At 44.4% G+C, this 21230-nt stretch overlaps 3 protein-coding genes across 3 annotated transcripts; all 3 read right to left on the bottom strand.

Annotated features, from left to right (window-relative positions):
- Positions 1–851: 851 nt before the first annotated feature.
- LOC130192685 (two pore channel protein 2-like) lies at positions 852–12767 on the bottom strand. The gene is made up of 7 exons (XM_056412790.1): positions 12729–12767; positions 9884–10008; positions 5182–5287; positions 4742–4824; positions 4582–4663; positions 1203–1294; positions 852–963 (listed from the first exon to the last, which is right to left on the bottom strand). Exons 1-7 carry the CDS (start codon positions 12765–12767, stop codon positions 885–887), a joined length of 606 nt encoding a protein of 201 aa, XP_056268765.1. The 3' UTR covers positions 852–884.
- Positions 12768–13025: 258 nt separating this feature from the next.
- Positions 13026–16283, bottom strand: LOC130192437 (pleckstrin homology domain-containing family F member 2-like). The gene is made up of 2 exons (XM_056412437.1): positions 14634–16283; positions 13026–13976 (listed from the first exon to the last, which is right to left on the bottom strand). Exons 1-2 carry the CDS (start codon positions 14887–14889, stop codon positions 13381–13383), a joined length of 852 nt encoding a protein of 283 aa, XP_056268412.1. The 5' UTR covers positions 14890–16283; the 3' UTR covers positions 13026–13380.
- Positions 16284–16476: 193 nt separating this feature from the next.
- Positions 16477–21029, bottom strand: LOC130192442 (ribonuclease P protein subunit p29-like). Its single transcript, XM_056412447.1, has 7 exons — positions 20918–21029; positions 19555–19610; positions 18507–18730; positions 18296–18373; positions 18101–18162; positions 17583–17684; positions 16477–17158 (listed from the first exon to the last, which is right to left on the bottom strand). The coding sequence occupies exons 1-7, from the start codon at positions 20922–20924 to the stop codon at positions 17022–17024; spliced, it is 666 nt and encodes a 221-aa protein (XP_056268422.1). The 5' UTR covers positions 20925–21029; the 3' UTR covers positions 16477–17021.
- Positions 21030–21230: the final 201 nt, after the last annotated feature.

Here is a 21230-nt window from a genome sequence, read left to right as displayed (position 1 = left end):
CCCAAAAGCAAACCCTGCTTTATGGTCTGTTTGACTCTAAATGGACCATCATTTACTAAATGAACATCATGCTGTATTACACATGACTTGAAACTAGAGATTGAAACCATAAACTCATGTTTACAGTGTTTACTGAGGGAATAAATCAAGAGAGAAGTCGAGTCATCTTCTCACAGACTTCTTTCCATACGACCAGAGGAGTCGCCCCCTGCTGCTAAGTAGAGAGAATGCAGGTTTAAAGCCCCGTTTAATGTTTCTGGTGGTTTCTGCCTAATTAACACATAATTCATATAATTGTGTATATTTGTACAGTGTATGGTAACTTCTTTGGATACAAATACATTGCCCCCCTTCACATCACCTGATACGGAAGTCAATTACATTTTGTTTTCACTCTTGTGAAACTTGTGGTATCATAACATTTGAAAATGTGGACCGTAGATTTCTGTACTCACAGTTTTATTGTATTCGTGTGCGGTTGTTGCGAAGACGTTAATAGATACTGAATAGTACTTCAGCATGGAATTGGCACACAAGTTGTGCTTCTTTGGCTCCACCCACTCCTGTTCAGCCTCAACCAATGGCACGGCATCTCAGGACAACAGAAACTGCAGCTTGCAGTGTGCCATGAATCCCATAATTAAAACCTTCTTGTTTCAGGAGAAGTACATCATTCCATATTAACTGGAAGTATAATGTTGTAACATTGACATCTCTGCACTTTTAACACAATATAGACTAAATTAGAATCAGTCTCTTGACTTGCGAGTGCATGTAGGTGCTTGTGCTCTGTGTGTGTGTGTGTATGTGTGTGTGTGTGTGTGTGTGTGTGTGTGTGTGTGTGTGTGTGTGTGTGTGTGTGTGTGTGTGTGTGTGTGTGTGTGTCACCAGTGTAGGTGTAAGTGGGGGTGTTGGTTTAATTGATATAGTAATTCCTCTTCGGTTGGCTCCTTGATTTGCTCTCTGTAGAGAGACAGACAGACAGAGAGAGACAGACAGAGAGAGAGAGAGTTAGAGAGAGAGTTAGAGAGACAGACAGAGAGAGAGAGAGTTAGAGAGACAGACAGAGAGAGAGAGACAGACAGAGAAAGAGAGAGTGTTAGAGAGAGAGAGTTAGAGAGAGAGAGAGAGAGAGAGAGAGGTCAAGGAGTGACTTGTGATATTATTTTTTCCCACGATTTACGACGGCAGCGTCAACCGACCTGAACATGAACTGAACAGAGGTTTCATATCTGATCCTCTCCACTTCGGTGACGGAGCAGCTGTGACTCCGGTCCCACTTGTAGATGAAGTTCTGTCAGAAAACATTTGGGTTGATTACCGCATGTATTACGTAGTTTGTATTGAGAGATAAGGCTGGCTTTATTCCTGGTTTCTCTTCAACAAGTCACTGAAGCCAACACTTGTTTTTCTTGATGCCCGACCTGTCTGTGGCACTGATGATCTTACCTTTGGAAAAGGCCAAAGGAAAAAGTGGGACGTTGTTATATTATTGGTTGGAATTGGTCTCAGGACAAGTCATATTTTGTTTGACAGGAAGAGAAGATGATTCATGATGATTTAAACTACAGCCAGATAAACTTTTTTTGTGAATAGGTGCACATGTGACCGGTGATGTGCTCCAAAAGAGCTAAAGAGGCTTTTTTTCCTGTCGTCTCAACTTTAAGTCACACTGAAAACGCAAACCGCGATGGGAAATGCAAAGCGTTAGTCAGTGAGATTTACACATCGCTCACTAAGAATTACTTTACAAAACAAGACAGCACAACAAAACAACACGGCGGCCATGTTTGCAGGGAGTCAGGGAACAAGAAGGAGAAGTCACGGATACAGAAAAAGGCCAATTATTGCCAGACTTCTTTACCAAACGATAATAGTTAGTTTTATTTTGGAGCCTCCAGTGTTCCGGGACCTGTCGTATTAAATCATATTAGAAGTTACCACCAGGGAATCGGGGGTCCCCAAATCAAGCAGGACTGTAATCTTAAGGATTGACACTTTAACAAAAGAAAAAGGAGGGTCTGGATTTAAATTACATTACATTACATGTCATTTAGCAGACGCTTTTATCCAAAGCGACTTACAATAAGTGCATTTCAACCTAGAGTACAAACTAAGAACAACAAGAATACAGGAAGTAACATTTCCTCAACATAGTCGAACTACAAAAGTACCATAAGTAAGTGCTATTTAAGTGCCACTGAAGTGCTAATCTGTGTTTTAATCCAGATATAGTCGGAAAAGGTGTGTTTTCAGTCTCCGACGGAAGATGTAGAGACTTTCTGCTGTCCTGATGTCAGTGGGGAGCTCGTTCCACCACTGAGGAGCCAGGACAGCAAACAGTCTGGATTTCGAGTGATTAGCTCGAGGTGCAGGAGTCACAAGTCGGTTGGCTGTTGCCGAGCGGAGCGAACGTGCCGGGGTGTACGGTGTGACCATATCCCGGATGTAGACGGGCCCGACCCGTCTAGAGCACGGTACGCCAGGACCAGTGTTTTGAAGCGGATGCGAGCAGCCACCGGTAACCAGTGGAGAGAGCGGAGGAGCGGAGTGGTATGGGTGAATTTCGGGAGGCTGAAGACCAGTCGAGCTGCTGCATTCTGGATGAGCTGCAGGGGTCGGATGGCCTTAGCGGGTAGACCAGCCAGGAGGGAGTTGCAGTAGTCAAGGCGTGAAATGACCAGAGCCTGGATCAGAACCTGCGCCGCCTTCTGAGTAAGAAGAGGACGTATTCTCCTGATGTTGTGCAGCATGTACCTACAGGAACGCGTCGTCGCAGTGATGTTGGCCGTCAGGGAGAGTTGACTGTCGAGTGTCACCCCGAGGTTCCTGGCAGTCAGGGTAGGGGCCAACACAGAGCTGTTGAAGGTGGTAGTCAGGTCATGGGTGGGGGAGCCTTTCCCTGGAAGGAATAGTAGCTCGGTCTTGTCAGGGTTGATTTTCAGATGGTGAGCAGACATCCACTGAGAGATGTCGGTCAGACAGGCAGAGATTCGTGCCGCCACCTGTGTTTCGGACGGTGGAAACGAGAAGATCAGTTGGGTGTCGTCAGCATAGCTATGGTAGGAGAAGCCATGCGAACGAATGACAGAGCCGAGAGAATTTGTGTACAGAGAGAAGAGGAGGGGACCCAGGACGGAGCCTTGAGGAACCCCAGTAGTGAGAGGACAAGGATCAGACACAGATCCTCTCCAAGTTACCCGGTAGGTGCGGTCTTTAAGGTAGGAAGAGAAAAGAGCGAGTGCAGTGCCTGAGATCCCCAGATCCTGAAGAGAAGAGATCAGGATCTGGTGGTTCACGGTGTCAAATGCTGCAGAAAGGTCGAGAAGGATAAGGACAGAGGAGAGAGAGGCTGCTCTAGCAGTGTGAAGCTGCTCAGAGACAGCAAGGAGGGCAGTCTCTGTCGAGTGGCCGGCCTTGAATCCAGACTGGTGAGGGTCAAGAAGGTTGTTACTGTGGAGATAGGAGGACACTTGGCTCAAGATAGCTCGCTCCAGAGTTTTGGAGAGAAAAGGAAGAAGAGAGACCGGTCTGTAGTTGCTGACGTCAGACGGGTCGAGCGTGGGTTTCTTCAGGAGAGGGTTGACTCTCGCCTCCTTCAGAGAGTTAGGGAAACAGCCAGTTGAGAGGGAGCTGTTAATAAGATGGGTGAGGAAGGTCAGAAGGTCAGGAGCAATAGCCTGGAGAATGGGAGACGGGACGGGGTCAAGGGCGCAGGTGGTCGGTCGGGCGGAGGTCACCAAGCTAAGAACTTGATTGGGAGACAGGGGGTGAAAGAGGAAAGAGAGGGGGATGAAGAAGTTAGTGTTCGTGAGGTGATAGAAGATGGATCAGTAAAGGAGGAGCGTATGTCGTCTATCTTGTTTGTAAAGTAGTCGACAAAGTCGCTCGGCAAAAGGGTGGAAGGAGGAGGGGGACAGGGGGGATCAAGGAGGTTGGAAAAGATAGAGAAGAGTTTTTTGGGGTTAGAGAAGGAAGACTGAATTTTGGTCAGGTAGAACGAGCTTTTGGCTGCAGAGATAGAGGAAGAGAAGGAGGAGAGGAGAGATTGATAGAAGAGCAAGTCTTCCGCTTGATTCGATTTGCGCCATTTTCTTTCCGTCGCTCGCAGGGTGGCTCTCTCGGCGCGCACCGAGTCCGACAACCACGGAGCCGGAGAGGATTTCCGAACCGGTCGTGTCTTATGCTCATCAATTGTTTGAAGTGTGTTTGCAGTCTAATCCATAGGCACTGTGTGGTGCTTTATTCATGTTATAAATGTACCTTTATGGATCTAGTCTCCCGACCACTCAAAGAGCTTTAAGACTACTTGTCATCATTCATCCATTCATACACTGATGTCAGTGGCTTAGGTGCCGCCTGACCGTCAGGAGTAACTGACATTCATACACCGTAGGCACATCGACACGAGCAGTTTGGGGTCGTGTCTTGCCCAAGGACACATCGACATGGCTAGCCGAGCCTGGGATCAAACTACCGATCCTCTGAATGAAGGACAACATAGTCAGTCACAATGTATGTATGTATGGATACATGGCTGGATGGATGGATGGATGGATGGATGTATCTGAGGGAACTGACCTCTAAAATGACTGCCACAAACAAGTTGACCCACATGACAGAGGAGGTGAGCCACCAACACACAAAGTAGATCTTCGACCACCTGAAAAAAAAGAAGATAAAACACGCTCATCATCATCATCATCATCATCGAGCATGTCAAACGTATTATTCTTCTTACCCTGTTGTGTGTCTGCTGTATACTTCTAGGAAGGCCTGCCAGTTGTTGACTATCATGACATTGTACAGCAAAATGATGGCTGCCTGTGAGAGAGAGAGGGAGAGAGAGGGAGAGAGAGAGAAAGAGAGAGAGAGGGAGGGAAAGATACTCTTCTTTCAATCTGACACATTTTTGTTGGCTGTATTTCTCAGCAGCCTTCAGCGGAGCAAAAAGATTAAATCACCGTCTAACCCATCACAACAACAACAACAACCAGTGAGCCATCATTGACGGCGATGGCTCATCATCAGCTAATGCCAAACAGGTAAACAGGTAAATAATGATGTCATGAAGAGCCACGCATTAAGGCAGAAATGTAAATCAATCAAAACACAGATTTTGAATCCCAGATTCAAGCTTGTACACAACGATGAAGGTCTGACTGCCCTCTTGTTACTCACAGCGAAGTCATCGAAGTTGTTTGGCCAGTATTCCAGCTGCTCATAGGTGCCACACTGCATGCTGAAGTTAGAGGTGATGTTCTCCATGGAGGTATTGGAGATCCCACTGGGACGCGCGCACACACACACACATACACACACCACACACAGACACACACATCACACGATGTAACAAATGTAGCCTCGTGATTGCGATCAGTAACTAATAGCACTGTTTCTCTGAGATGGAGAGTCCGAACCAGTCCAACCCAGCAACAGAGCAGAGGTCATAGCCTGCAGGTTATTAAAGGTACAGTGTTTATGATCTGGCCAGAATTTTATGAGCTCACATTATCAACAGAATGTGTTGTGTCTAAATAAGTGAGAATGCTAACCAGCTAGTCCTGGCCAGTGCAAGCTTGTATCTCAAGAGGTGTGTCCCATCATGTCCTGCACAGGAAGACGTCAAAAATACATATGGCAGTGTTGCTTTATAAATGAGGGGAAACACAATTTGACTGTATATCGCCGATGAAGGATTTCTAATCCGAATTTCTAATTTCGAATCTAATGCGTAGGAGACAGACTTCAGCTGCTCATCTGATAGGTTTTTTCCTCTCTATATCATGTAAAATATTCACGGTCAAGGAGGTGAGAAATGAATCACAGACAACGTAGTATCTTCTTTTTTTGGCCAAAGGGGAAGCTCAGACGCACGTGCTTCGATCACGACGACCTCCAAGACATTCCGCCGAGCCACCCTTTGGTCCAGCCTTTTATTGAAAGTTGAACACACACACCCATAACAACAGATGGAGAAGTGGAACTGAGGACATGTTGACATATTCCTTCCGTCTGGTTTATCCTCCCTTCCTTATCCGACTCCCCAGACACATAACACAACCTTCGGGTGGGAACGCAGAGTTTGGGAAGCTCCTCTGATTGTTTAGTTTAAGATACGATAAGCCAAAAACATAACACACATTAATATCTCTGTCAGTTCCTCCTGTTTATGCTATTGCTTATTATTTAAACATGGTCAATAAGGGCACTCATTTGATTTGTCTAATTTCTAAGCAGCATGTGATTTACGTATTTGGGTTAAGCATTCCAAGCAGAATCATGATTATTCTTTTTTTCTTACACATAATTTGTTAGTAACACCACACCAATCTCTATAGAATTAAACTTTAGTTAGCACCTTCACATCAATAATTGTCCGTTCCTTGTGAGGAGTTTTACACAATTATGTCATAAGTTTAAACCAAAAGTTTACGTTATATTTTCTTAAACGGGAGCATTGACAGGTCTTCCCATCCCATCATACATATGAATGTCGTTTCAATGGGCTCCTCTCGTTTGAGTTCCTCGGGACCTCTCGCTCCATCACCCGAGCCGACACCTAAGAGCAGGGATCGTTGGTTTCTTCACTGACGTTGAGATGGCTGTCTTTAAGCGGACAGCCCCTTTGAAGTCAGTCTTCCCCTCTGCTCGTGGTCGTCTCGGGATCAGGGCACTGGTCCGGGATTTCTGTAGGGAACAGTTTGCAATGGGAAAGATGTATCCAGGTGGTCCTCTCGGCTATCTTTACAGCGGTTGCAGTCGTCAGAAGGACTTGGAATGGTCCTAGCAGCCCGCTTCCACGTCGCTCCGTCTTTTCTTGATGACGCGGATGCAGACCCAGTCGCTGACCTGTACAGACATAATGGGGGAGACAGGTGAATCTGGCAAGACATTTGCTTCCCTGACTCCTCTCCCCATCATGGTCTTCTTCATGTACTCCACTATTGTTTCTTTCTCCCCCACCCGCTCTAAATCTGGGTGAGTTAGTGGTTGGCGGTAGGGGCGTCCATGAATGATTAGGTTTCCTTGAGGGTTGTGCTTGATGCATGGCACACATGCTTTACAAAAAAATTTTAAGTAGTTTTGTTCTATCATAGATACCATCCCTCCTGTTGAGACATGGCATTGCCCATGACTCAAAATAGCAACGGCCTTGAATAGACTTCTTGGTAGGATCTCAATGTCTATTGGACTTGACGGTGTTACGTGTCTGTACCTGTGGTGTTTTAGCGCGCTTTGCTTCTTCATCAGCGTTAGCATTGCCTTTTGTTATTTCATCTTTCTGTTTGTTAGTCTCCTCGTAGTCAGTCGTCCTCTACGAAAGGTGCTGGGGCTGCTCTGTGGCTGCCATTGGGTTCACGCCCCACTTAGGGTGGGGCAGTCACGTGACCAATGTCCAACCCTCCGCAGGCCCAACATTCTTCCTCATTTCGCCTCTACCCTCCCTCGAGTCTGTCCACGGCCTCTTCCTCGGCCTCCCGGTACCCTCCCTTGTGGTTTCCTCCCGGTATGCAGTCAGTCCAAAATCCCCTCTCCTAACGAGACCTCTGGTCCTTTGTTCATTTTCAGTTTAATGAGGTTTTCTCGTGGCGTGCATTTGACATAATTGTGTCCATGTTAGCTGTTTCCCAAGTGACGCAGTGTTTTCTAATCCAGTCCTCTATAGGTTTCTGGATACCACGGAGGATGCCGTGTTTCAATGATTGTTGGTAGGGTGTTCCTCCCCCTTCCTCGTAGGGGATCCCACTGCTTGCCCTGTGTTCCTCCTCGTAACGGAATTGGAACTCGGAGACTGACTCTCCGGGTCCCTGTTTACATGCAGCTAATCTGCTGTGGGATGCTGATTGTTGGAACAGTGGGCGAGCTCTTGTCATAACGGCCTCTACCTGGTCTCTGTAACGCCCGACCATTGGACCGTTCAATGGGTGGACAAAGGGTGCTCCTTCGTCCACTATTCCTGTATAATCCCCCCTGCATTTCACCCATCGTAGCACGAACATTTTCTGCATAACTTTCTCCATTTCCTTGCCGTTTAATTTGTAGGATTCGGCCAGCATGAACAAATCTAATACGAACTGATCAAAGTTTTTCTGTGGTGGAGTAACTCCTTCACATGCATTGGTACATTCGGCCTCCATCCATGGCCGGAACACATACGCGGGTGTGTTCGCATCATGTGGATTAGAGACTTGTAACATTGGAAATGCGTTTGCGTTTTTCGGTATGTTGGTGGGACGGTTACGTAGGCGTGTGGAAATCGGTGGGGGCTTTGGGTCCTGGAGCTCTTTTAATTTGGGATATAACGGTGTGGTGACGCGGTCGTATGCTGGAGGTGATACGTCCTCCTCGTCATCCGGCTCGCTCTGTGGCTCCTCTCCGGAGCTGGACGCTGTTGCTACGGGGTGCTGGTGAACTGCTTTTACGTTGGTCTCGTCCAACTCGGTTTTTGTGTACAGGGCTTGTGAACTATTTTTCCCTCGCGTGATTTCTACGGCCCTTAATTTTTCTTTTTCGTGGGCGTGTGCCCTTTCTTTTGCTGCTCGGAACCACTGTTCTGCTTGTTTTAGTTCGTGATGTTTTGATTCGCTGAGTCTGGGTATTTTGTTTTCTATGGCGATGGTTTTTAGATTTTTACAGATTGTTTCTATCTCAAAAACATTTAGTTCGCCGGAAAAGCCGTATTTTGTTTTCCATTTTCTCAGATATTTTACACTATCTGAGTCCTGTTTGAACATAAACAATGCGTCGCCTGAAAATTCGCCTTCAGGCTTTCCGTGAGAATTACCCATTGTTTATGGTGTGATCGTATAGTATTAGTACATTTCCTCGTTTCTTTACCCAAACTTGCCAATCTGTGGTTGTCTAATTGAACAGGTCGGGCGACGCTGATTCAAATAGAGTCACAGCATTCATTCACAAACAAATATAAACAAACAACGCTAAACAAACACATAGTTCTCCCACAAATATGTATTAGTTCACCACACTTATTTTTACGACGCGTAGTCAACCTTTATTTCTCGCAAAAAGGCAAACCTTATTTTCCCGACCCGTAGTCAACCTTTATTTCAAAAGCAAAAGGCAAAACCTTATTTTTACGGCGCGTAATCAACCTTTATTTTTCGCAAAAAGGGCAAAACCATACATACTTTGTCTGGGTCAGTCTCCCTCGGTCTTCCGATCCGCCGGATCCCGTCAATCCACGACTGGATCTCCTCTCTGCAGAAATTATTATCCACTGCTGAGCGGTCTCTTAATCCGATGATCAGTCGGGGCCTTGCACAGGTGTCAGTGGCTCCGCAGGAAAAAGAAAAATCCAGCCGATGGGTATGTTGGGATCCGGGTCACGGCACCAAGTTATGATAGGTTTTTTCCTCTCTATATCATGTAAAATATTCACGGTCAAGGAGGTGAGAAATGAATCACAGACAACGTAGTATCTTCGAAAGCTTTGGCCAAAGGGGAAGCTCAGACGCACGTGCTTCGATCACGACGACCTCCAAGACATTCCGCCGAGCCACCCTTTGGTCCAGCCTTTTATTGAAAGTTGAACACACACACCCATAACAACAGATGGAGAAGTGGAACTGAGGACATGTTGACATATTCCTTCCGTCTGGTTTATCCTCCCTTCCTTATCCGACTCCCCAGACACATAACACAACCTTCGGGTGGGAACGCGGAGTTTGGGAAGCTCCTCTGATTGTTTAGTTTAAGATACGATAAGCCAAAAACATAACACACATTAATATCTCTGTCATCATCCCACTTTCAGGATTGTAGGTATACGGGTTGTGAACATGATTTAGTGTTTCTTGTTTCTTTTCCAACCAAACCAAAATGTCTCCGCCATGTGTTCTTACTGCAGACGACCCCATACCTCATCTCTGGAGGAGGTTTGATGACTCCCTCAAACAGCCAGATCCCAAACACGGCATACACGTAGTACACCACCTGCAGAGAGAGCGTGAAGAAGACACCAACCCATTCCCCATGTGAGGCTTTCTGCCGTTACACGTATACTGTAAACATGTTCTATTGTTGAAATAAAAATACATCCGTGATGCGATTCCATTGACACAAAAGTTACCAATTTATAACATATTTCTAGAGCAAAATGTAAGCGTAGATCCCTTGGTTGGTTTACAGGAGCAGTGTGTGGGACTCAGTGGCATCTAGTGGTGAGTTTAGCAGATTACAACCAACTAAATATCCTCCGCTCAGCCCTCCTTTTCCCAGCGTGCAGACTCCTGCCTCCTGCCATGGCCCTGCGGATGTCCATCCTTCTCTCTCTCCTTTTATATGAATTCATGCACCGTTAGTGCACATTTCCAACGTTGCTCCTTTTCCGGAGTCTTTGTGCTTTCTCTCCTCACAGGTTTACATTGATCATGGTTTTATCTGGACCCTGGTGCTGCCTGACACCTCCTGCTATTATCATAATAATTATTATTATTAGTTGCATTGCAATTAGCATTGCCAATACCATTGCTGCTTTTATTATCATTATTATTTTACGACACCCACTTTTGCTGTTATTATTGGTAGTCATAACGTTTTCATCATTATGCCTACTCACTATATGAATTATTTCTGTCATATGCCTTGAGAGTGTTGGAACTGTTGTGTTGTTCATTCTGTACACATGACATTCATCACATTTCTGTCCATCCTGATAGAGGGATCCTCCTCTGTTGCTCCCCTGAAGGTTACTTCCCTTTTTCTCCCTGTTTTTCTCCCTGTTGAGGTTGAGTTTTCCCTGGAATGATGTGATGTCTCAGGACAGAGGATGTCGTATGCGTTCAGATTGTAAAGCCCTCTGAGGCAAATTTTACATTTTTGGCTCGACAAAATAAATGGAATTGAATAATCTGGGAAGTGGTAATCACATAGTCACCGTGTTTGGTTCACCCAGTCACCCATTGGTTTATGGAGAAGCCTGGTTTTTTTGGGCCTTTGCCATATTGTGTTTTTGTCCCAAAAGAGGGACGACAGGGTCGAACTCATTACAACCAAACTAAACCCAAAAATGTTAAGCAACCAAAAACTTTAGAATTCACTGAAAGCACACTGTGAAAGGGTTTGCCTCTAAATGCACCACCATTTAATAAATGAACATCATGCTGTATTGAAGAAGACTTGAAACTAGAGATTGAGACCATAAACTCATGTTTACAAACTGAGGGATTAAATCAAGTGAGAGGTATAGTAATTTATCATTGATTTGTATACAGTCGGACTTCTTATCGCTGTCCGCATTGGCTTCACTTTTCAGCCCCGGAGGTTTGCTACCTGGTTTGTCTGTTCTGGGCTACTGCACTCAAAGAAATGACTCATTGGATGAACTCAATTAAATTGTTGGCAGGTTTTCCATCCAATAATTATATGCAACTCCAACTCAAATTTAGCACATCAGTGCAATAAAATGTAATTAAGTTAGTCTAACTCATTTGTTTCAAATACATCTAAAATAAAATAACGATATCCATTAAATTAAATTAATTTGTGTTTGTCCAACTCAAAATATAAACTAACTAACTAACAAAATATGCAAACTCCACACAGAAGGAACACCTTGACTGGGAATTGAACCCACGGCCCTCTGGCTTTGAGGCGACAGTGCTAGCCACTACACCACCGTACAGCCCTGAAAGTGTCTTCACCTCATGCAAAGAACTGATTTTCAGCTGGCGCATGCGCAAAGGGTCGTCCTCAATGAAACACATTTATTTTGAGTTGATATGCAAACCATCTAACTTAAATAAATCTAATGAATGAAAGTATTCATACATTTTGTGTTACACCCATTAAATATAAATATCTATTTTTGTAATTGATTTATTTAAATGTATCAAACAATATTTAAATGTGTCACCTCGAAGAAGGGCTTGAATCGTTTTTGTGAGTGTAACCTAAATAAATCTAATAAATGAAAGTATTCATACATTTTGTGTTACACCCATTCAATATAAATATCTTCGTTTTGTAATTGATTTATTTAAATGTATCAAACAATATTTAAATGTGTCACCTCTACGAAGGGCTTGAATCGTTTTTTTGAGTGTGTAGAAACATGACGGAACATGGAAGACGACCCTCTCCCCATGAAATGCTCCCTCTAAGCTACAGAAAACCCAACGGTTCTTATCATCAGGTGACTGTACACCGTGGAGGTTCATGCTGAATTCAAAGAAAAGGATAAAAAGTCATAATATATATAAGGGATTCAAAATGTAATACTATGTAGTTTGTCATATAACATGTCATGAGTCAGAAAAAATTTAAAATATATAATACCACGAAAAAACTGAATGAAGATTGCCATAGAGAACCATAAAGAAAATAACTATAGTATGCCATAAGCTAAACTATAACTTCAGAAGTATGCCATAACAAATGTCATATAGGGAAGTATATCATGAAAGATACTGTACAAAACTCATTGTATACTATACCATAAAAACGATTAAATACAAATTAAAATACAAGGTCATAATACAGAAGGCTATAAAAAGTCATTAAAATGATGAAATATGGCATAAAACCTCTTTAAATAAGAAAAACAATTATTAGGGCAAAATCAAAAGGCAAAAGTTGTAATGGTTTTAAAAATATTGTTTTGACTTTTAGATTAATTTGACTGTATGGTGAAGGCATAACAAGTAATCAATAATATGTCAGCCCTGAAACACTCGACGATGTGAGTGGGGCCGCTAAACCCTCACGGACTGGACCTGACCCTCGCCACACAGGTCGGAGTGCATGGGGATTGGTCTATCAAAGCAGTACGTGGATATATGTCAAATGTCAAAGAATAATATTATGGTGTAAAATGTCCAAACAAGTAACACTGTTATAAAAACATATGAGTACATGTATAGAAAATCCGTCAAAAGTCCAAGTAAGTATTTTTAAAATAAGTTATAAAAGTCCAAATACCCACTGCACATGTACTCCTGATGTTTGTAGCACTCTGAAACTACAGTTGCAAAGTGCTTTAGATATGAAAGAAAATACACAGGTACAGGTATCACATTCTTTTATTATCATATGCTCAACAATTCCAGAGAAGCGGCTGTTGACAATGTAAATAATCTCAAACAACAATGTAAATGTCAAAAGTAAAGTCTTTACATCCAACAGACACGTATGTGTCACAGCCGTCCCTCAGAGTCCACCATCTGTTGAGGATCCCTCTGTTCTGGGTTAGTCGGTACTGGACCACTAAGTAAACACTTATTATTAAATAAAATATCAAATATAAATAAATACTATATGAAAAAAAAGGTATTGAACTTTTTTAGATGAATGTAACTGGCACTCGTTGCACGAAGCTGCATCAGTCAGTGTCCACGGAGAGCCCCGGAGGCCTCTTCCTTATGTCTGCGGCTGCGAGTGTTCTGGCTTGAAGTACACATATATGGACCAGGGGTCGATCGGGGGGTTCATCCACTTGCCGGGGTCGTGGTCCTCCATCTGCTCTTCGGCGTCCTCTTCCTCAATCAATCCGTCCACGTCTTCGTCCGAGACGATCTTCTCCGTGCTGCCGCCCTGCGCGCGGGGCCCCTCTCCGGCCTCCGTGGTCGAGAGGCCGGAGTGGCACGTGGCGCAGACCCTCAGCCACTTGGTGGGGTGAATGGGTCGGATCACGGCTCGCTTCTTGGAGCACGCGCCGCAGACCACGAAGCCGCATTTCCGGCAGTGGTGTCGACGCTGCCTCACGGTGAACTTTTCGGGGCAGCGCATGCAGACCGCGGACGCCCGGTCGGGGATCCAGGTGTTGGCGAAGTTGGACCCGGTCCGGCAGACGCCGCTCCGCAGCAGACTGGACCGGCATTCCTCGATGTGCTCGATCCAGGCGCGCTTCTCCTCTAAGGAGGCGGCTGCCACGTAAAAGGACTTGCGCGGCGTCCGGATCAGCCACTGGTTCCTCATCGTTGCGCCGTCCTCCAAGTCCTCTATCTGGCTGTCCTCTGAAATAAAAAATAATAAAGGTGTGTTAAATAGGTCAGATACAATAAATAGAGACATATAGCAATTATTCCGTCAGTTCAAAGCTTTTTCACATAAATAATGCCTATTCTTGTTTGTTACTATAACCAGTTTGACAACAAGAGGCCCGTTCTCCCCGATACACCATTGGGTATATCTTTTGTACTTGCACGTGCAATTTCATTTAACCAACTGTAAATGTTGAATAATGGACAATGCAATTTAAATGGTTTGAGATGTTTTCTTTATATTTTTTTATTTTAAACGAAGATTTGGGTTTTGTTTTAAAGTAAAAAGGTGCAATATGTTCAATGTTTGACTTCTAAGAAATTCAAAAGTAATGCAATCATATTCAGATGAGATTACTATTTGTTGTCTTCCAATTGATTAATTGTTAGTTAATATTAGATTTCAAAGTAATCTGACCCAACCAGCATTTCGTTCCAAAATGTCCAAACACTGTCGCTCCCTGCAGCTGCTGCAACACTGTTGTAATTACACCGGCTTGCACGGTTCACCTGTTATTTTCTGTATTTGTTTGTTTGTTTGAAGTTCTCTTTTACTTGTTTACTGTCAAAGCATTTAAAAACCAAACATTGATGGAAGACCCCCGCCCAATGTCGCCTTCAGGGACTCACCGAGAGGGATGATCTTCTGCTTCTTGTGCCAGCGGCGGTTCAGAATGATGCTGCCGTACACCAGCACGTCGTTGAAGAGGAAGAAGACTTTGGGCTGCGGCCCCCGGTGGCTCATCTTCATCAGCCGGCCCTCTCCAATCAGGACCCGACCCGGCTCCAACAGGGGCTTCCCCGACGGCCTGAACGAACTCTCCACGGCTTGGATGCGTTTCCGGTTATCCTGGACAAACATCAGCCCGTTCCCCATGGTGCCCATTTGTATCTAGCTGACAAGACGACAGGAGCCCTTTTGTTGTTGTTGTTGTTGTCGTTTCTGCATAGATAGCTCCTCGGCTCGTCCTGTGCTCGCGCAGCCTTCGTAAGTGACACAAGCAGCGGCGCATCAGCGCTTTTCAAGTGTTGGTGACGCGTCGTGTGTGTGTGGGAGGGGGGGGGGGGGGTGGGACTTCCCGACAGTCGGTTACAGCTGGAAGACAAAGCATGCCCAGAGAGGTTCTGGGTGTTTTTATCACGCAGGGCGCGTCTGCGGAATTTTTTCTTGTTCTTTTTTGTTGTTGGAAGTCTTTTTATTTAATCTCTTGGACTTCCAGGTAGGACGTTGTTGACAAACGGTGAATTCAATAAGAGCCAGTGTCTTTCCACCGTGCACACCTGATACACACGATACACACACACACAGCTATAATGAGAAGACACAACCTGTTACACAAAGTCAAACAGCATGTGGCAGACACAAAGGCTTCCAAGGTGCTGTTGAGTAACACAAGTCCTTCCTTTGGACTGAAGACATTTGAATATTATGACTAAAAAGTTTCATTCTGAACCATTTTAAACCGGAACTATATGCAATATTAAGGTAAATACACATGATTTTAATAACAACCCGTTTAGTGCCCAAAAAAGAACATGACTTCAAACTAAACGGACCTGACGAGAGTTACTTTGTTTCAAAAACAGATGTTTTTTTTCTTGTGGTTAGAAAACAAACAAGTTTAGCAACATGAGTGATAATGTAATATTTATTATTTATCAACCGGCGCAGGAGGGTTAATCCTGGCTGTGCAGAAGCACACGTCAGCGTGCACAAGGACATGTCAGCGTGCACGAGCAGCACCGGTTTGCTTCACTGTCCCAGCTGCAAACCTAAAACTGTGAATACTGGTCGTAATCTCAGGCCAGAGAATGGGTTAGAGGTGACACGTGCTTGCATGTCTGGTCAGTTGTCTTCAAAAAGGATGCAAATGAAATTAAACCCATTGGCGTCTGCACTGTCAAAGCACAGAAACTCGGTCAACCTGGTTAGACAAGTTCTCTTTAAAAAAAAAGAAAAGGAGGCCGTCCATCAGGAGTGAGAGAGGCCAACATGCACTCAGCCTCTCGGGCATCCCCTTTGTCGCTGGAGTTCAGGGAAGTACACCGACACTTAAACAGAATTCATGATTTACAGCCTGCCATGTTTGACGCGTTTGTTGAAAAAAGTGTGCAGTACACTTGTGTGGTTATCTCACACTTTTGCTCCATGCTGCACAATAGATATTAAATAGTGAAATTAAATGAGATGAATTAAACTGCTATCAAACTGCGGATGTTATCTTCCATCTGGCTGCTTACATTTGACTCTCAATCAGCTCGATGACCAGAGTGAGATGACCTCCGTCACCCCGCTGTGAGCAGACGGGTGAAACACACCACAGCTGGAGGCCAGGCGGGTTTCCCGCTGTCTGCACTCGGAGCAGAGCGGGACAGTTACAGCTTGTTGTTGGAACGGTTCGACGCTTCAGGAGTTGACGACACTTTTCTTTATTAACGTGTTTTTCTATTAAAATGAATAAAACAAAACCAATTCAAACGTAACAAATTAAAACCAATTTATCACGTCTGCTTTTCATTGGGTTTTTTTCCCACCACGAGAAAATATTAAATGATCCAAAAAGTATGCATTTAATTTCAGGAACATTAGATAAAAATACTAAACACAATAAATAAATGTGACCAGTAGCCACAATTAAACTCGCCTGCTGGCTGGTTAAAGTGTCTCTGAAACACAACTGTACAACCGAGTTGCCAATTTTGGTTCTCAGACTCGACAAACCTCTGGACACAGAGAGCACTATACAACCATCACTGGATGATTAGAACGCCCCGTGACAAGTAAACACAGTGCCGTGGTGAAGATCGCCTTTCATATAAAGTGACACCAATTTGTGAAAGAGGTCCATATTCAGTTTAGTGTAAACCGAACCAAAAACTGAATGATATATATGTATATATTTATACACACACACACGCCAGTAAATGGCCTCAATGCATCTGCTACGTGTCGGTCGCTGCCGTGGCGGTTCTCTCTCCGTCTCTCTGCGTCCTTCCGGCGTCCCCGTGGTTGGCGCCTCACAAGTCGATGGTTCCTCTCACTTTGAACTTCTTGGCCGAGCGCTCGCTGGCTCGCTGCTCAAACCGGTTCCCGTAGATGTGCGAGACGAAGCCGTTGATCTCCACCGCGAACACGCTGTTCCTCTTGGGGATCACTGTAGCGGGACAAGTGCAAAGGGGCCGTCAAGACAACTGTCCAGAGGTTTCCTCAGGACCTGGCTGCAAGGCACGATACTGTGTGAACACATTTCAATAAGGAAGATCAAATGTCAAAATCAATGCTCTCACACAGCGGTTACAGCTGATAACGCCAACACACAGTCGAGGTGGGACTCGTGAACACTGTTAGCTACCAACTGCCAGTGTTGAGAACCTCGAAGAGTTACTAGATATGCTCTGAATTTGGTTATTAGCATCTTTAAAAAGGAAAAAAACACTTTAAAATGTTGTCACACAAGTCAGATAACCCATCGACAACCAGTGGGCCTAAATGCCAAAAGCAGCATTAGCTACGAGAAGATGAAGGTGTCGGGTCAAATGGCACAGTAGGGGGTCCAGGAGGCCATCGCGTCCTCTTACCTTTCAGCTTGTCTTCTTTGGTGATGATTTTGAAGATGTGTTTGAACTCTTGGACGAGAATCCCTGTGGCGCCGACATATGATGGGCATTTAGAGCGGACCACTACGAGAGAGAGAAAAACAAACTCTTAGTACAACACTGGAGAGAAATGCATCCAGATGAGGAACTACAGGTACTTGTAGGGTTTCACAATCAAAGCACAGGTGACATCTATCAACATGAGATACACCATTCAGTCTGATATAACTTTACACTGCGTTAAAACATGGCTCACAGTCTCGTTTTTAAGGTTTGCTGTTACCGATTTGTGAGCGGTCAAATCAAGACATACACAGATCTACTTTATTTCATTTAAAAATCCAATACCTGCATATGAATATCTGCCAATGCCGAATTGGAGTGTGATTATTGAATGTTGGCTTTACACGCGTAACAAGTTGCCCTCTTGCTTTTATACGTTTCAAGTCTCAAACGTTTCAAACTTCAGGACGTAGAAAGGTTCAAACTTAAGGATCCACCTGTGATGATGGCACCGTGGAAGTCTGCCTTCAGAAGCTTCTGTTGCACGAACTGTGGACTGCTGTAAAATAACACAAAAGACACACACAACAGAACATACATGAGTGAAAACGCCGTGAAGGCCAAAAGGAATTCTGAAATGGCTTTAAAATTGGCAGTGAATGCAGAATATGGGGCGATGCAAACCGATTTACCATGTTGGTTTCAATCCGTTGCACAGGTCCATGACGTACTGTCTCCAGAGTTCATGCAGAGGCAGGAAAAGCTCGTATCTGCGATGACAAAGACAGTGATGCTGGCGAGCGGAGGTGGGGCGAGCAAACCAACTGGCTCATTGGGAAACAAATTACAACGACGAATTTGACAAGACGCGGTTTTGATGTACGACTTCTCGTCGTCACAAACCTCTGGTGCTCCGGCTTGATCTGGAAGATCTTCATCGCCCTCTTCTGCCGAGCGTTCAGTCCTTTGGCTTTCTTGCTCTTCCTCTTGTCCTTCTTGGGCCTGGCGTAGTCCAGAAGCACGGCCTTGTGACTCAGCACGCTCCTCGGATCAAGTCGCGAGTTGGGCTGAAGGCTGTTCCTCAGGAACGACCTGGTGAAGGCCTCGGCTTTAGATTGGGTCCGGGGCTGCAAAATGAGAGCGACAGGGATGTGAAATTGTTTCTGCTTTCTGGTCACCAGTGTTTGGGAAGCTACTTTAAAACGCTTTTCAAGCTTCCAAATACTTCCCACTGGAAAAAGTCGAACTACAGCAAATCTATGAGGGAAATGGCTAGTTTGCTAAATGTAAGCTACTTAGAAAAAGTAGAAAAAACAGCATATTGAAAATGTACATGTGGCATGAAATATGTATTTAAATGGCACCTTTTTGACCGACTTATGTAGTGATCTTACGTGTTGTCTTTTGTAGCATCTCTCATCTTAAAAACTAAGACCTAGTGAAGATGACGCGGATGAAGCTGTCGCTGCGTGAGTTTTGAGCTTAGCCTGCCCTGTAGGCACACGCAAATGCAGATGAAAGCATTGAAAAACATAAATATATGTTGAACGGACATTTATAAAAAGAACAACACATTTTTAGATGATCGCACAAGTATAAAATATCAGCAAAATAGTCCAATTTCATATTTCTTCTTGTATCCAACCAACAGTCCAAAACCAAAGATATTCTTTTTACTATAGTTACATGATCATTTACTCAACGCAGGAAGGCATCCAATCCTCATATTTAAATAAATGTGCAACTAGCAAATAGTTTTTTGTGGGTCTTTTCTGCGAAAAATTACAAAAACAAAAAACTGATAATCAAAAGTTTTTTTAGATCTCAAGGCACTTTCTTGTCTGCAGAAAAGTCTTTGAACAGCACGACTAAACTGTATGAGCTATTACACATCTGGAAGACACATTGTCACCACAGCACGCCCCTGGTCAACTTGGAGGCATCGGCTTACCTTTACACCGAGAACCTTCACCAGATCCTGAGGAATTTTGGCTCGCACAAGTGCTTCTGTTGACCGGGACAAACAAAACCAGTATTACACACAAGATATTGGACCAGAATGCAGGATTGGTGGTTGGCCTCTGAAAGCCCTCCACCCGCTCGGAAATGCCAAGTCTGCTCCAAATTGGTCAGGTCGTACGCATCTATTCTTATTCCGCATAAGATTGTACTTTAACATCAGATCAGACTTCGTATTACTCATTGCATCACTGCAGGTAAAAGCTCCTCTGTCAATGTGCTATTTTATTCTGTAGACAGGTCGGTGTAGGATGTTACTAAAAACCTTGATCGAGGGATACAAATTCTCCCCAAAGTGTCTTACTTTGATGTTACGTGGAATTCCTGCACTGCTGCGATAGACTGCTACATGATTGAGATTTTATTTTAATTTTTTTAAAGAAGCTCCATCTTTTACATTAGGAAGCAAATCAAACTGATCAGTGATTTCTATTGGCTGACAAAAATAGCCATGCGGCAATAAGCTAATTAGTTTTTTTGTTTGGCAGGGAATTTCCTGTGGAACAGATAAATGAGGTTATCAGTTGTGGTACAATAACCTCCCCACAGTCCTAAACTCAGGTGTGGGTACATGACGTACATTCTCCAATTGTATAGCCTCAAGGGAACCAAATCAAAGGTTGCTTTACAAGAGGGAGGAAAGAGCGAGAGAGAAAAAGAGTTTACAGACCTGTCTGACTAATTACAAATATTCCCTTCTGCTCAGACTGAGAAAGTAGAGACTCGCTCTACCACTCGCACCTCCAGACAGAGGCTGACGACATCTTTCAAAGTGTCTTTTCTGGGTGTCTAAACTCTTTTCTGTCATGATAGACATTTTATGAATCAAAAAGTTTGGCGTTAGGGTTATATAGGCAGTCTGGTGGTACAGCTGTATGGCTGGTGAAATAGGTTGTGTGGTTAAATGGCCTGTATGGTGAAATAGGCTGCATGGTTGGTTAAATAGGCTGCATGGTTGGTGAAATAGGCTGTATGGTTGGTTAAATAGGCTGTATAACTAGCTTGTGTTGTATTTGCACTTTCCCTTCAGTGTTGTTGACATTTTTAATGCAGGCCTTTAAATAAAACATTAGTATTACAGCGATGTATTCACAAAAGCCCTGCCATAGACCCTAACGTGGCACAGATATTTCCCCGTTAAAGAGCCTTTTGACCAACTGACAGCCGGGTCAGAGTAGACGGAGAACTTATCGTTGGATTTGAAAGAGAGATGACGTGAGTTCATCGGTCAGAAACAGCGACGTGTTGCCGACTTTGAACCGAAACGTCACTTCCCTCTCGTAAATGAAACTCACCGTCCATTTCCACGTTGCCGCCAACTTCACGAAGAAATTGGGACCAAACGCAGCACTTTCTAGGTGCAGGAAAACTCTTCAACACATGTGTTTTGGTTCTCACACGAGCGCACTTCCGCTTTCCTCCTCCTTCTTCTTCTTCTTCTTCTGAAAAGTCGCCAGCAGGCGCTCCGCCGCGATGGCGCCCTCTACAGTCTAAACCACGCATTACACTCCTTCTCTAATTGGTATGTGTAGGTTACAGACGCCCGGCGCTGCCTCTCATCAGGAGAGTAGGGGGCTCGATTCCCGGGCTGTAACAGCCCTTCTGCGG

Source organism: Pseudoliparis swirei, chromosome 4 (assembly GCF_029220125.1).
Source record: "Pseudoliparis swirei isolate HS2019 ecotype Mariana Trench chromosome 4, NWPU_hadal_v1, whole genome shotgun sequence".
Taxonomy (NCBI): domain Eukaryota; kingdom Metazoa; phylum Chordata; class Actinopteri; order Perciformes; family Liparidae; genus Pseudoliparis; species Pseudoliparis swirei.
The sequence above is the reverse complement of the archived record's forward strand: the minus strand, read 5'-3'. Positions and strand labels throughout refer to the sequence as shown.

Bases quoted from the DNA above. Each gene is read 5' to 3' on its own strand.
- LOC130192437 (XM_056412437.1), bottom strand. From the start codon at position 14,889: ATGGGCACCATGGGGAACGGGCTGATGTTTGTCCAGGATAACCGGAAA. The intron at 13,977-14,633 runs GTGAGTCCCTGA...TTTTTATTTCAG, and splicing joins GCAGAAGATCATCCCTCTCG to AGGACAGCCAGATAGAGGAC.
- LOC130192442 (XM_056412447.1), bottom strand. The intron at 18,374-18,506 runs GTTTGTGACGAC...TTGTCATCGCAG, and splicing joins ATCAAGCCGGAGCACCAGAG to ATACGAGCTTTTCCTGCCTC. The intron at 17,685-18,100 runs GTGGATCCTTAA...TCTCTCTCGTAG, and splicing joins CCACGGTGCCATCATCACAG to TGGTCCGCTCTAAATGCCCA.
- LOC130192685 (XM_056412790.1), bottom strand. From the start codon at position 12,767: ATGCACTCCGACCTGTGTGGCGAGGGTCAGGTCCAGTCC. The intron at 10,009-12,728 runs GTGAGGGTTTAG...GTGTAACGGCAG, and splicing joins GCGAGGGTCAGGTCCAGTCC to AAAGCCTCACATGGGGAATG. The intron at 1,295-4,581 runs GTCAGTTCCCTC...GTTTTCTGACAG, and splicing joins TTGTGGCAGTCATTTTAGAG to AACTTCATCTACAAGTGGGA.